The 12,675-nt window shown below is 40.3% G+C and overlaps 1 protein-coding gene across 1 annotated transcript; it reads right to left on the bottom strand.

Moving 5' to 3' along the window:
- Positions 1–7,680: 7,680 nt before the first annotated feature.
- Positions 7,681–11,490, bottom strand: LOC118825962 (E3 ubiquitin-protein ligase TRIM39-like). The gene is made up of 7 exons (XM_036596843.1): positions 11,287–11,490; positions 10,428–11,017; positions 10,249–10,344; positions 9,792–10,025; positions 9,549–9,696; positions 9,368–9,394; positions 7,681–8,253 (listed from the first exon to the last, which is right to left on the bottom strand). The coding sequence occupies exons 2-7, from the start codon at positions 11,013–11,015 to the stop codon at positions 7,706–7,708; spliced, it is 1,641 nt and encodes a 546-aa protein (XP_036452736.1). The 5' UTR covers positions 11,016–11,017; positions 11,287–11,490; the 3' UTR covers positions 7,681–7,705.
- Between the last annotated feature and the right edge of the window lie 1,185 nt (positions 11,491–12,675).

Raw genomic sequence — 12,675 nt, 5'->3', positions numbered from 1 at the left:
TTGTTAGGCTTAGTGAAAAACCTAACATTCAGAAATGCTCTTCGCTTAAAGACATACAGTAAAGCTTTCCATGTATATGTCAACAATGACGTGCAGTTACTGATTTGGCTCCCTCTGGTGGCCAGAGAAAAATCTGACCAAAATTTGCTGAAATCAAATTATAGGATTTCCTGTACAGTATAACCTACACATTATGCAAAGTGTTAATGTGTCATTAAGATGCATAATTTGAAACAATAATCATGTCTTTATTTTAATCTTAGACAGGAATAATTACATTTTAGATTGTTGTACATTGAGCATTGTAAGAGCCAACTTAAGCCAATTCAAGCCAAATCTCATAGGTTTCCTCAACTGATAATTTTCAATGTATATATCAATTTTAGTCACAATCAGAGCATAAGTGACAGATTTGTGGTCCCTTGTTTCCGAATAGGCTGGACCGCACTGATTGATCCATAACTTGCAATAACATTGTGCTTAAAAGCCAAGGTTTTTTAAATAATTATTGATCTTGAGACTTTGACGGTTGTTTAGAGACCAAGTTTGAGGTGTTGCAAAAACATTTCAGCAAGCAGTATGAAAACATCAGTTTTCAAACTCTGATGATTTACAGAAAAACAATAAAGTTTTTTAAAAGACTTGTATTTACAAAATTGTCAGGCACAGTGGAAAGCAAAAAGTACAGAAATTGTCTTGACCTAAAGACATAGAGTAAAGCTTTAATTAATTAGTTGAACATTTGCAGTTACTGATTTGGCTCCCTCTGGTGGCCAGAGAAATATAAAACACCTCTTGCTCTAATTAAAATTTGCTGAAATCAAATTATATGATTTCCTGCACAGTTAAGCAACCTACACATATTTGTAAAGTGTTAATTCTTATTAAGATGCATCATTTGAAACAATAGTCATGTCTTTATTTTAATCTTAGACAGGAATAATTACATTTTAGATTGTTGGCAGTACATTGAGCATTGTAAGAGCCAACTTAAGCCAATTCAAGCCAAATCTCATAGGTTTCCTCAGCTGATTATTTGCAATGTATATATCATTTTTGGTCACAATCAGAGCACAAGTGACAGATTTGTGGTCCCTTGTTTCCGAATAGGCTGGACCGCACTGATTGATCCATAACTTGCAATAACATTGTGCTTAAAAGCCAAGTTTTTTTAAATAATTATTGATCTTGAGACTTTGACGGTTGTTTAGAGACCAAGTTTGAGGTGTTGCAAAAACATTTCAGCAAGCAGTATGAAAACATCAGTTTTCAAACTCCGATGATTTACATAAAATACATAAAATTCTGAAAGTTCCTTTGCCGCAAGATAGATGTTGCAAAGACTATGACCATAAGTATGTTTGAAGTCATAATTTGCATTTAATGCTGATGCTCCCTCTGCTGGGCAGAAAAGATATTACCCTTATTAATTATGTGGCCATCCTGGCTTTAACTCAAATTTCCACATTTCCTGTGCAATTTTGGAACAGACATATAATTGCAATGTTTTAGACGTTAATAAGATGTGTAATTTAAAACCATTATCTTTTCTTTATTTCATTCATAGAAGAATATAATGACATTTTAATAATTACGCACTAGATTAAGTGTTGTAGGGGCTTATGATAATCAATTTAAATGAAACTTTGCATGTTTCATCAGAAAACAGTAGTGTACAAGTTTGCCAAGATGTATCACAATCACCCAAAAACTAATGAATCTATAGCCCCCTAAGTCAGAAAAGGCCAGGCCGAACACATTCATTGGTGTCTCATGGCTGTTCTTTGCAATAAAGTCAAGGTTTTTTTGATAATTATTTACCTACGGACTCCACAGATTGTTTTAAAACCAAAATTGAAACAGTTGTTTTAAAATCCACAGACTAGTTCAAAAAGCTCAATTTTCAAACATTGATCAATCAAAGAAAAACTTTACAGAATTTTAAAATACTTGTATTGGATAAAATGTCATGCTCAGTGTAAGCAATGATATTTATTGATTTATTTTGATATATGATAAAATTTATAGGACTTATTCTCGTTTATACTCTATAGCGCCACCTCATGGCCAATTGAGGTCAAACTTTATAGGCTATTAGAGATTGCCTATGTGGACACATGATATAATTTTTGTGATGATTGGCCAATGCTAAGCCCTCCAAATGCCTGTTGAAAGCTTATTGGCCAATGGCGGCCATATTTGTCAAATGATTCAGTTGTTCTTAATAGATCTTGTAAATATTAGGCGATGGATACAGCATGCAAAGTTTCAGCTCAATTGGCCAAGCGGTTGCTGAGAATTAGATTTTTGGCTGTTATAGCGCCCCCTATTGAGGAATCGGTATCAACCTTGGTGGGCTTCTACAGAATCAGGTGGGGTACAGTACTGATAAGTTTGATGTGAATTGGCCAAAGCATTCTCGATCTGTAGCCATTTATGTGAATTAAACCAAACCCAGAGGGGCTTAATTGGCACATGGCAGCCATATTGTTTACAAATGTTCAATTTTTTTTGATAATTCTTGACCTCCAGACTTTCCTGAACATTTTGAGACCAATATTGTGTTGATATCTTGAAAAACCTCAGACTAGTAGAAAAATGTAGATGTCACATATTTTGCCAATTATTTGGGGGCTGAGATAAAAACTTGCAGTGGTGCGTTGATGTAGAATAAAGCAAGGATTATGTAGAAGCAAGAATTTTGAGGGTAGCCCCCATGGTTCAGGAGATATGGGCAAAAACGTAAAATGTTGCTCTTTAGCGCCACCATCAGGCCATTTCAGTTGCCTGAGTAGTTGGGGGGGAATCTACACCTACCCTCTAAGTTTGGTCTTTGGATGACTTACGGTGTCTTCCCCACAAACCGTTTTAGGGCAGAAAAAGAACAATAAGAAGAAGAAGAAGAAAAATCCGAGCAAAACCAACAGGGTTCCATGCACCTAAAGGTGCTTGGGCCCCTAATTATTAAAAGAGCTTGAGTGTCTTTGTTTGAAGTGGGCCACATTAGTTCAGTTTGATTTGCGTCCTGAATCAGTTTGAAGAACAGTTCAGTCTTACTGTGGAGATGTGAGCTGCAGCTGACGTCCCTGTGGAGGTGAGGAACCACGCTGGAGCGAAAGGCAAATCCAGTGGTGCTGTGGATGGTGGCAGCAGCACCACGAAACATACATGATTAATATTGTTAAAGTTTACACCGTTAGCTAAATTAGCTTAGCAGACAACTGTCCCACTGCCTCACTTTACCACGCTTTTTTCCATGGTTTTTTCCATTCATTGCTTATATTGTTTATATTAATTCATGTTTTAAAAAAACGTATGATCAGTTAATGGCCATTTTACGCAATTAGATTTGATGAAACATCAAATTAAATGCAGGATAACACTGTACAGAAAATCGTTCCTTCTATTCTGTGGAAACTGGGGCCGTATTACAGAAACTTCCTATCTTTTTGTCTTAAGATCTGACAGGTCAAGATAAGACTTTCCACACATTTGTATTACATAAGCAAATCTTGATTTAAGAATCTAATCTTCTCTTACAGCATCTTTTCTTATCTCAAGTTAGGAAATCTTAACTTACTTGATTGAAGTCGACAATCAACTGTTGTGTCTGTTACCTAGCAACCAACTATACGCCACAGCTGAAATGTAAACAAGTAATCAAGTTAGTTAGGCAGAGAGCTAATATTAGCTACCGTTGCTGAGGTAAATAAGGGCAAATAAAACTAAAATGCGATGAACTGAGAGTTAAGAATATTGTTTCAGCACTTCGTGCTGTTTATCAGAGCATTGCTCTCAGTTTCGGTCTCCATTTCCCCAAACGCTTTAGCGTCAAATCACTGTTTTCAGTGTTGATAAATGTGGAGTCAATATGCTGCTCATAGTGAACTGTGCTGCCTGACACTTCATAAAACGACAGAAACAGATGGTTAGAACAGAAGTCAAGACGCTCTGGGGTTCATCTTAAAGTTAAGAAAATATTGAGGATATTTTGACAACTTAGAAGGTTTCTGTAAAACCGTTTTCTTATTTGGAAATAAGATTACACACTTAAGAACTGTTGTTCTGTTATGGCTTCTGTCCAAACTTCAGTCTTAACTGAAGTTTCCATGACAACAAAGCAGATAAGATATGATCTCAGACTTAAGAGTTTTCTGTAATACGGCCCCAGGTGTACAAAATACTGACGACACAAACCGATGACACAGATGAAGTATTGGCCCAAATAGGACCAGTCCAACCAATCATTACATCCTATCTGACTTTGGGGATTTCCGCTATAACTACTGAAATGAGAAAAGTGCCAAAGTACTGTACGGAATACAGCAATCTTACGGTACTTAATTATCCCTGACAGTATAAGTTAAGCTTAAAACCAACACAGACAGTCGCTGTTTACATCAGAGACGTCGTAAATGAGCAGACCGGCTGGTTGAAATATAAATGGGACACTCGTAATGCTCAAATTTCCTTATAAGGACTTTTTACATGGAACAATTGTGCTGTCCTACTGCACATGCGTTCCACTGTCCTGAAACAGCTGAAGTGAAACTGTGGGTGTAAATCTTATCGAAAGCCAAAAGTGCCAAAACGTCTCAAGACTTTTCACCTACAGACGGAAATATCATCACAGTACAGACGTAAAAGAAATATTTATACAGACGGAAATAACGTGTGCACGCGCAAAATATTTCCAGGTGCCGTCGGCCAAGCATGACTGTATACAGATGAAACTTTTAGACACCTGTACATGTGATTTTTTATCATGCGCACGAGAAATTTAATTACTTGTAATAGTGGCAGGATTTTACGTGTCTCAACGCCATTTGAAAGCTGCTACGCTATTTCCCAAAGTGTGCTGATGCCCCCTAGTGGGCCACCAATGTATTACAACTCCACATAGAGGATATAAGACCTCTTACACTGACACGCTCACCGTCTTCTGAGAAGGCCTCTGGCAGATAAGTGGAGTTTTCTCTTTTTTTAAGAATATTTTAATAGACGCTAAACAAAGCTGTGCCTTTGAAATGTAAGATACCAGTGTTATTTTTTCTGCATCTGTCTCGTCACTGATGAAAAGAGACCATTAGAACCATTAGGATTAAAACTTGATGGTTTGGCTTTCTAATGGGAATTAGTTTAGTGGTTACAATTAGAGACCAATAGTTTTCTGTAGGACACCTTTAGATCTGGAATCAGTCCCAGAACACTTGTTAGAATTGGAATCTTTTACACTGGGAGTGCAGAACTCTGGTTCTGGAGGGCCGGTGTCCAGCAACGTTTTGAGGTTTCTCTATACTAATGCACCATTAAACCTGGCAATTAACAGATAAATTTAATCAGGTGTGTTTGAGCAGGTAAATCACCAAACTGTGCTGGACACCGGCCCTCCAGGCCTGGAGTTGTGCACCTCTGCTTTACACTATCAACCCATCAGGAAAACATTAAATGCCATTCGTGACTATTGGACACCACAGGAACCAGCAGAAACTTTTAATTTATGTTCCTATGATTTATGTCAGCACGGCTGTTGCTTTACCCTAAGGCAGGGGTGTCCAAAGACCCCAGGGCCAAATACGGCCCACAGACGAATTTTAATTGGTCCCTGGCTTCTGTTACAGAGAGTGTTATAAGTGGCCACCAGCTAGAATGCTACAGTTCTTCCTTTGACCTGATGGTGGCAGCAGCACTGTAAAATTACAGTGTAATGCACTGCACTGTAGTAATGAAGTTAGTTTAACTTTTAGAGCCTTTCTTCTCTGACTAGACCTGCAGCTTCATTTACTGAACGACATTTAGTCAAGACTACAGCCATAAAGGACAAACCTAACACTGAGAACTGGGGACTTTGGTGAGACGGAAATTTGAATACTTTTTCCATCGAGAGCCACAGAAAACGAATTCTATGTCTATGAAACAAAGCATGAACATTACAGTGCATATTCAGGAGAGGGCAGATAAAGTAAAGCACTGCTGTTTAATCTGCTCTTCTAGTTTAATAAAGTGATTTAAGTGCGGCTGCTGCGTGTGTTTGATATTTAAAGAGAATTATCTAACAAAACTGAAAATATACAGATGTTAGTTTGTCTCCTAAATGATATTTTTGAACACGTAAACATTTAAATAGGAATATACTTAATATAGTACACGTTTTTTTTTTTCTGTTGCACTCTGTACTGTTATAAGTGCTCACCGATCCAAATTGCTCTGAGCAATCTGACAATGAAAGAAGCCTCATGCATCTTTTATACAGTGATAGGAAACACTGCAGCACAGAAAGCTCCAACTCTTTGCACTGAACCTTGAAAACTCAATATTTTGAATCATTTGTGAATAATATTTCGGCCCTTGGGTATTTTGACACAGTACAAGCTGGCCCTCTTTTGAAAAAGGTTGGACATCCCTGCTCCAAAGCTTGGATCATGGAAAAATGAATGTTCTTCGCTGTTTTGAATGTTTGATGTAGTATGTAAACATTGCTAACGTTTCAATATTTACTGTTTACTCTCTAGTCCATAAGCCCATATATAGAAACCAAGCTGCACTAAACATATTATGGTTTATTTATTTATTGCTTTAGACACCCACCAAACTACATATCCTCACTCAAGGCCAGCCCTTGACCTGTAATCTACAGCCATACTGACCCACACTCATCTATGTGTTGTTTTTTAATCCCTCGTTCCTCCCACTCCCAGAGTCCCATTTATTTTGGGCCAAACCGTAGCCCTGTTTTTTCCTTTGCCCAACAGACATCAAAATGCACATACTCACTCAGGGCAGGTCCCCAAGCTCTATATCACAGCCATACCGACCCACACTCCTCTATCTGTCATTTTTTTCATCCCTCGTTCCTCGTATAGAGTCCCATTCATTTTCACCCAAACCCCAGCCCTATTATTTCCTGAATCCAACAGATAACAAAATGCATGTACTAACTCAGGGCAGATCACCAAGCTCTAATCTACAACCTTACTGACCCGCACCCCTCTGTTTGTCATTTTTTCATCCCTCGTTCCTCCCATAGAGTCCCATTCATTTTCACCACCACCCAAGCCCTATTATTTACTTTGCCCAACAGCCACCAAAATTCAAGTACTCATTCAGGGCACATCCCCAAGCTCTAATCCACCGCCACACTGACCCGCACTCCTCTATATGCTTTTTTTCATCCCTCGTTCCTACCATAGAGTCCCATTCATTTTCTTTCACAACAAAAGCCCTAATCTGTCTTTTTACCCAACAGCCACCAAAGTACATGTCCTCACTCAGGTCAGGTCTCCAAGCTCTAACCCACTGCCTTACTGACCCACACTCCTCTATGTGTAGTTTTTTCATCCCTCATTCCTCCTATAGACTTCCATAGTGACCGCTGCACAACCATTCCACGTTTCCTTCAGGAAATGCACTTTTCTAGTTGTTTTTGTGATTTCATACATGTACATTTTCAGCTGCCAGCACTTTGGCCCCGCCCATTCACACTGAAGTTATAGGGGGTGTTGCAGCCTGGACTGCTTTTTGAAGAAAGCACAATACAGGGCAGCCAATCAGATTTAAAGTCTGTGATACATTTGTTCGTTTATTTGATATTTTCATTATTGATACATTCATCTTGTATCTTGGAAATATAAAAAAAAACATCTACACATTTTATACACACAACATTTGTTCTTCCTCACATAAAAAAAGTGTCATAATACAAAACTCAGTTATAAAGTTCAAGAGGCATGATGATCAGCTGTGTCGAGTTTTTACCTTCATTATTGAGACCAGGGCTGAAATATGGATAGAGTTTCTCAGTGAAAGACTGACCAGTGAAAGAGTAGATATGAGACCTGGCCTCAACATCATAGAAGGAGACCAGACCCTCCTCATAATCCACAAACACCCCCACCTTCTGGGGAGCCTGTTTCAAGGAGAGGAGGACAGGGCGAGTGTCCAGAGCTTTATAACGAGTTTTGTTTCTCAGCCACACAGTCCAGTATCCATTCTTAGGACTCAGTGTAATCTCCCCCTTCCTGTTACTGGACTCAGTGGTCACTCCTAATTCCCACTCAGTTTTCCCACTGACTTGAACCTCAAAATAAAATCTCCTAGAGGAGAACCCCTCCTTTCCCAGAACAGAGACACATTCATCAAACCTCTCTGGCTTGTCAGGAACTTCCTCTTCTGTGTCTCCATCTCGCACTTGTTTCCCATCATCAGACATGATGAGGGAGGGATGAGCAGTGTCAGGATCCAGAGTCACATCCACTGAAAGAATCACACCGATTAAACTTGTTTTAACAGAATGCTGGGTATAATAGAGAAGATATATATAGAAAAATGAAAAGAAAAACCTGAATAAATGAGTGGAGAACATAACACCTGCTTTTGGACACTTTTGCTGCATGAAACAATCAAACTACTAACATCCTACTCTGTTTTGTGGCATGTATAAAATACTCAGCAGGCCCAGATGACCTTTATTTTGGATCAGGATGGCGAAAGGAAAATGAGTTCACTGTTTAAGCATGGATGGCAGAAGCTTTGGTCAAAAAATGGTCAGTTGGCAAACTGTGAAGTAATGTTGATTTGATATTGGGCAACATTGTTGAATCAGTGGCCTCTTTTCCACTGCAGGGCAGACCGGTTCTGAGCACGGAGGGTAACCTGTACTGTAGTGTGTTGAGCTGTAGCCTGCTAGGCTAAGCTAACGTGAGTGTATGGTGCCTCACACTGCAGTACACACTCGGTTTTAGCTAACCGATGCTTCAAAACACCCATTTAGAGGATAAAGACTCATATATGAGAGCACAAATTTGAATGTCTGGTGTGGAAGTGACAGAAAGAGAACAACAGAATTATTCTGTGGTGCTTTGTGCTGTACCCTGTTGGGCTGTGCTAAAGCTAGTGTAGTTGGCCGGCTACAGGTGATCACCGCGAGAACGATACAGGCCTGAATGCTTGACCCCTACAATGAGGGGCTCCAGTGGCTGTGTTTTGCTGTGGGGGTCATTTTGCTGGCATGATTTATTTCATCCTATGATGAAACATTTCTGTCCTGATGGGAGTGGTCACTTCCAGGAAAGCAATGCCCGAAACAGTGGGCACAGGGGGTCACTGAACTGTTTGGTGAGAATGAAGATCACATGTAAATCACATGTTTTGGCCTTCTCGGTCACTAGATCTCAACCTAATTGAACACCTGAAGATTTTGGAATGACGTGTTAGATGGTGCCCCCCACTACCACCCTAAAACACTAACTGAAGGAACACTTAGGCTCACTAAACCTGTTCTGGTGGTTGCGTATGTATCTGGTAAAATATTTTATTCAGGTTTTTCCTTTAATATATTTAGTTGTGTGATCACTGAAAGTCTACATACCTACATATTGTTGAATTCTCTTCAGTCCTGTTTGAAAAAGAATAATGGAAAACGGAAGTGGCCGTTATGATTTTAGATTAGCTCAAAAAAAAATCTGGTTAATAAAAAACATTACATGAAAGGAAATCCCATCCAGCAAAAAACTCTCTATTCTACCACTTACTGATCATACAGTACTTACTGATCTCAGGAAGCTTCTCCATCTCCTTACTGATTGATTCCTGAAGCTGAGTCAGAGCTCTCCTCAGAGTCTCCCCCCTCAGATGAGTGTTAATCCTGACGTCAGTCCAGTTCTTGGTGTGTGGACGGCTGCAGAGGGACGGGTAAACCTACAGTCCAGCAGGAGAGAGGAGAAACCCCTCAGCATGGGGAGTGCTGTCCTGTGATGGACTGCATTACTATTGAGAAACAGAGGGACTCTGACCTGTAGGAGGTGGAGGTGGTCCTCAGTGTGGGAGAGCTGCTCCAGCTCAGTGTCTCTCCTCTTTAGCTCAGTGATTTCCTGCTCCAGCTCTTTAATGAACTCTTCAGCCTGCCTCTCTGCTGCTTTCTGCTTCTCCTCCATCACCTCAAGCAGCTCCGCCTGGCTTCTCTCAATGCAGCGCAGCAGAGCTCTGAAGACCTCCTCACTGTCCGCTTTCTCCTTCTCTGTGCTTTTCTAATGGGGGACAAATCAAAATGTTTTCCATGAATTTGATTGATAAGTTCAGTGGTTACCAACCCGGTCCTGAGGGCCCCACAAATGGTCCACGTTTTTGTTCCAACCTAACTAGTAACATATGGGGATCAAGGAAAAATGTGGACCGGCTGGGGGGTCCCCAGGACTGGGTTGGGAACCATTGGATTAACTGGCTACAGTTAAGGTCATCATGCAGACTCACTTTATTGAGGTTTACAGAGTGTTTGATTTCCTCAATCTTCTTCAGTCGGTCCTGGATCATCTGCTGAACTTCTACCTGTGTCTTCACCAGCTGAGTCTGTGGAAACATGTTATAACAAAATACTTATCATAGGAAATAATGAGATGCTATTGATAACTATTTGTCTAAACGTCTCTCACCTTCTTCTCTCCACTCTCCTCCTCTATAGGAACAGTGCTGTGAGTCTTGTGGTCTGTCTCAGTGCAGAACTGACAGACATACATTTGGTCGTCTCTACAGAACAGCTCCAGGGGTCTCTCATGTTTCTGGCAGATGTAGTCCTCCAGGTTCTCCACAGGGTCCATCAGTTTGTGTTTCTTGAGTTTAGCTACAGTTTTATGAGGCATCAGATGAGTCTCACAGTAAGATACTCCACAGTCCAGACAGGACTTTACAGCCTCCAGCTTCTCCTCACTGCAGGAGTCACACAGAACCTTTGTAGCTTTGGAGGGTCGTTTCTCTGGAGCTCTGCTGGATTTCACCTGAACTGACTCCTTGAACTGAGCAGCCAGTCCAGAGATGAACGTGTTCACGCGTAGCTCAGGCCTTCTGGACAATTCCTCTTTACAAACTGGACACTGGCAGCATGAACTGCTGTCCCAGTACTCTTTGAGACAGACCATGCAGAAGTTGTGTCCACATGGAGTAGAGACTGGATCAGTGAACACATCCAGACAGATGCAGCACAGGAGCTGATCTTCAGACAGGAGACTGCTGGAGGAAGCCATGACTGATGGAGGAGACCATGAGAGTGATTTGAGACCACAGAAGGTTCCATGTTTTTGTGATACTTCATCAATAAAATCAATCAATAAAAAAAAACCTTGAATCAATCACATTTGCCTGACTACTCCTTAAAACCTGCTCTTTATTCATTTGAAATCGACTTTTAAATGAAAGAGCATTTTGAACATCTGAATAATAAGAATAAATCTTACAATGTGGCAAAAATGTGCAGCACAACAAAGAAGTGATCTGACTAGGAACTTTAAGACTCACCTTTCTGGCGACTGTTCCCTGCTTCCTTTAGAGCTTCCCTCACTTCAGGTCCTCTAAGAGCGTCTGGAGAACTTCAAACTGCAGACTGTGTTCAGAAAAACTGAAGAAGCTTCAAGCTGGACGTCGAGTTCAGGTGAAAATAACTGCCGTCTGTGTTTGAACCAGGTTTGCACTTTACTTTCGTTTCTCCACAGTGACATCACGAAAGCACGCCCAGCATTTCATGAAGACAGGTGAAGCCTTGGCCTCCGGGTAGAAGACTTTTTTTCACATTTACAAAAATATGACTCATTCAAACATGTGAGGACAGATCGAAGGTGAAGTGCTGTGTGTAATGTACTGCCTTACTTAAACTGTTCTGCAATACATTATTCTTCAAAGCTTTGCTGGTTTTGTGGTGAATATGCTGGGTTTTGAATTCAGATAAACTAAGTACGTGTTTTTTGTTTGTAAATGAAAGCTTGATAATTACAGTGACAGATCCATTATTGCTCAGACAGTAGGGATGTTCACCACCTGAGGGCAGTAGGGGGATCTCTTTGGAGGACACTGTATGTATACATAGATTATGTTTTTTTTTATAATTTTTTTGTTGTTTTGTTATTATATTTTATTTTTATGTTGTTTTTTTTTGTTTTTTTTTAGTTTAACCAGGCTGCAAACTTCGATAAAGGAGTTTAACCTGGCCATGAGTTTAATCAGACTGTGAGCCGGGCACTTTTCACCAGAGTAGTGAAGTTTGATGAGGCTGTGACCCAGGAGACTTTTCACTTCAGTAGGTGAGGCAGTACACCGAGACATTTTTCACCATGTTGTGGAGTTTAACTAGGTTGTAAACTCGGACACTTTTCACTGTGGTACCAGGCTTTAATTAGATGGTATACCAGAAAACTTTTCACTAAAGTAGCTGAGTTTAATCAGACTGTATACCGAGACATTTGTCACCATGGTAATGGAGTTTAACTAGGCCATAAACCGGGACATTTTTCACCACAGTAGCAGAGTCTGACTCGGTCATGAGTCAGGGCACTTTTTGCAATGATATCCGAATGTGACTAGGCCTTGCCCATGAGCCAGGGCACTTTGGACCACCTCACTGGAATTTGAGTGGGCCACGAGCTGGGACGCTTCGTAGCAGTGTAGTTTCACCTGGTGGCAAGCCAGGTAACTATTCATGGCGGTCAGGGGAGTTTTTCTCCCTGCCTATATAAATCAAACATTCATCCTCTTCTTCTTTTTCTTTTTCTTCTTCTTCTTCTTCTTCTTATTATTAGGGGTCCAAGCACTGTAAGTGGTATGGAATCCTACTGGAATTGCTCAGAGAGTGAAAATAATGATTTAAAAAAATCATATCCATGACCTTACTTACAGGAACTACGTGACCTGTTT

Source organism: Colossoma macropomum, unplaced genomic scaffold, assembly GCF_904425465.1.
Source record: "Colossoma macropomum unplaced genomic scaffold, Colossoma_macropomum, whole genome shotgun sequence".
NCBI classification, from domain to species: Eukaryota; Metazoa; Chordata; class Actinopteri; order Characiformes; family Serrasalmidae; genus Colossoma; species Colossoma macropomum.
This window is presented reverse-complemented; position numbering and strand designations above follow the sequence as displayed.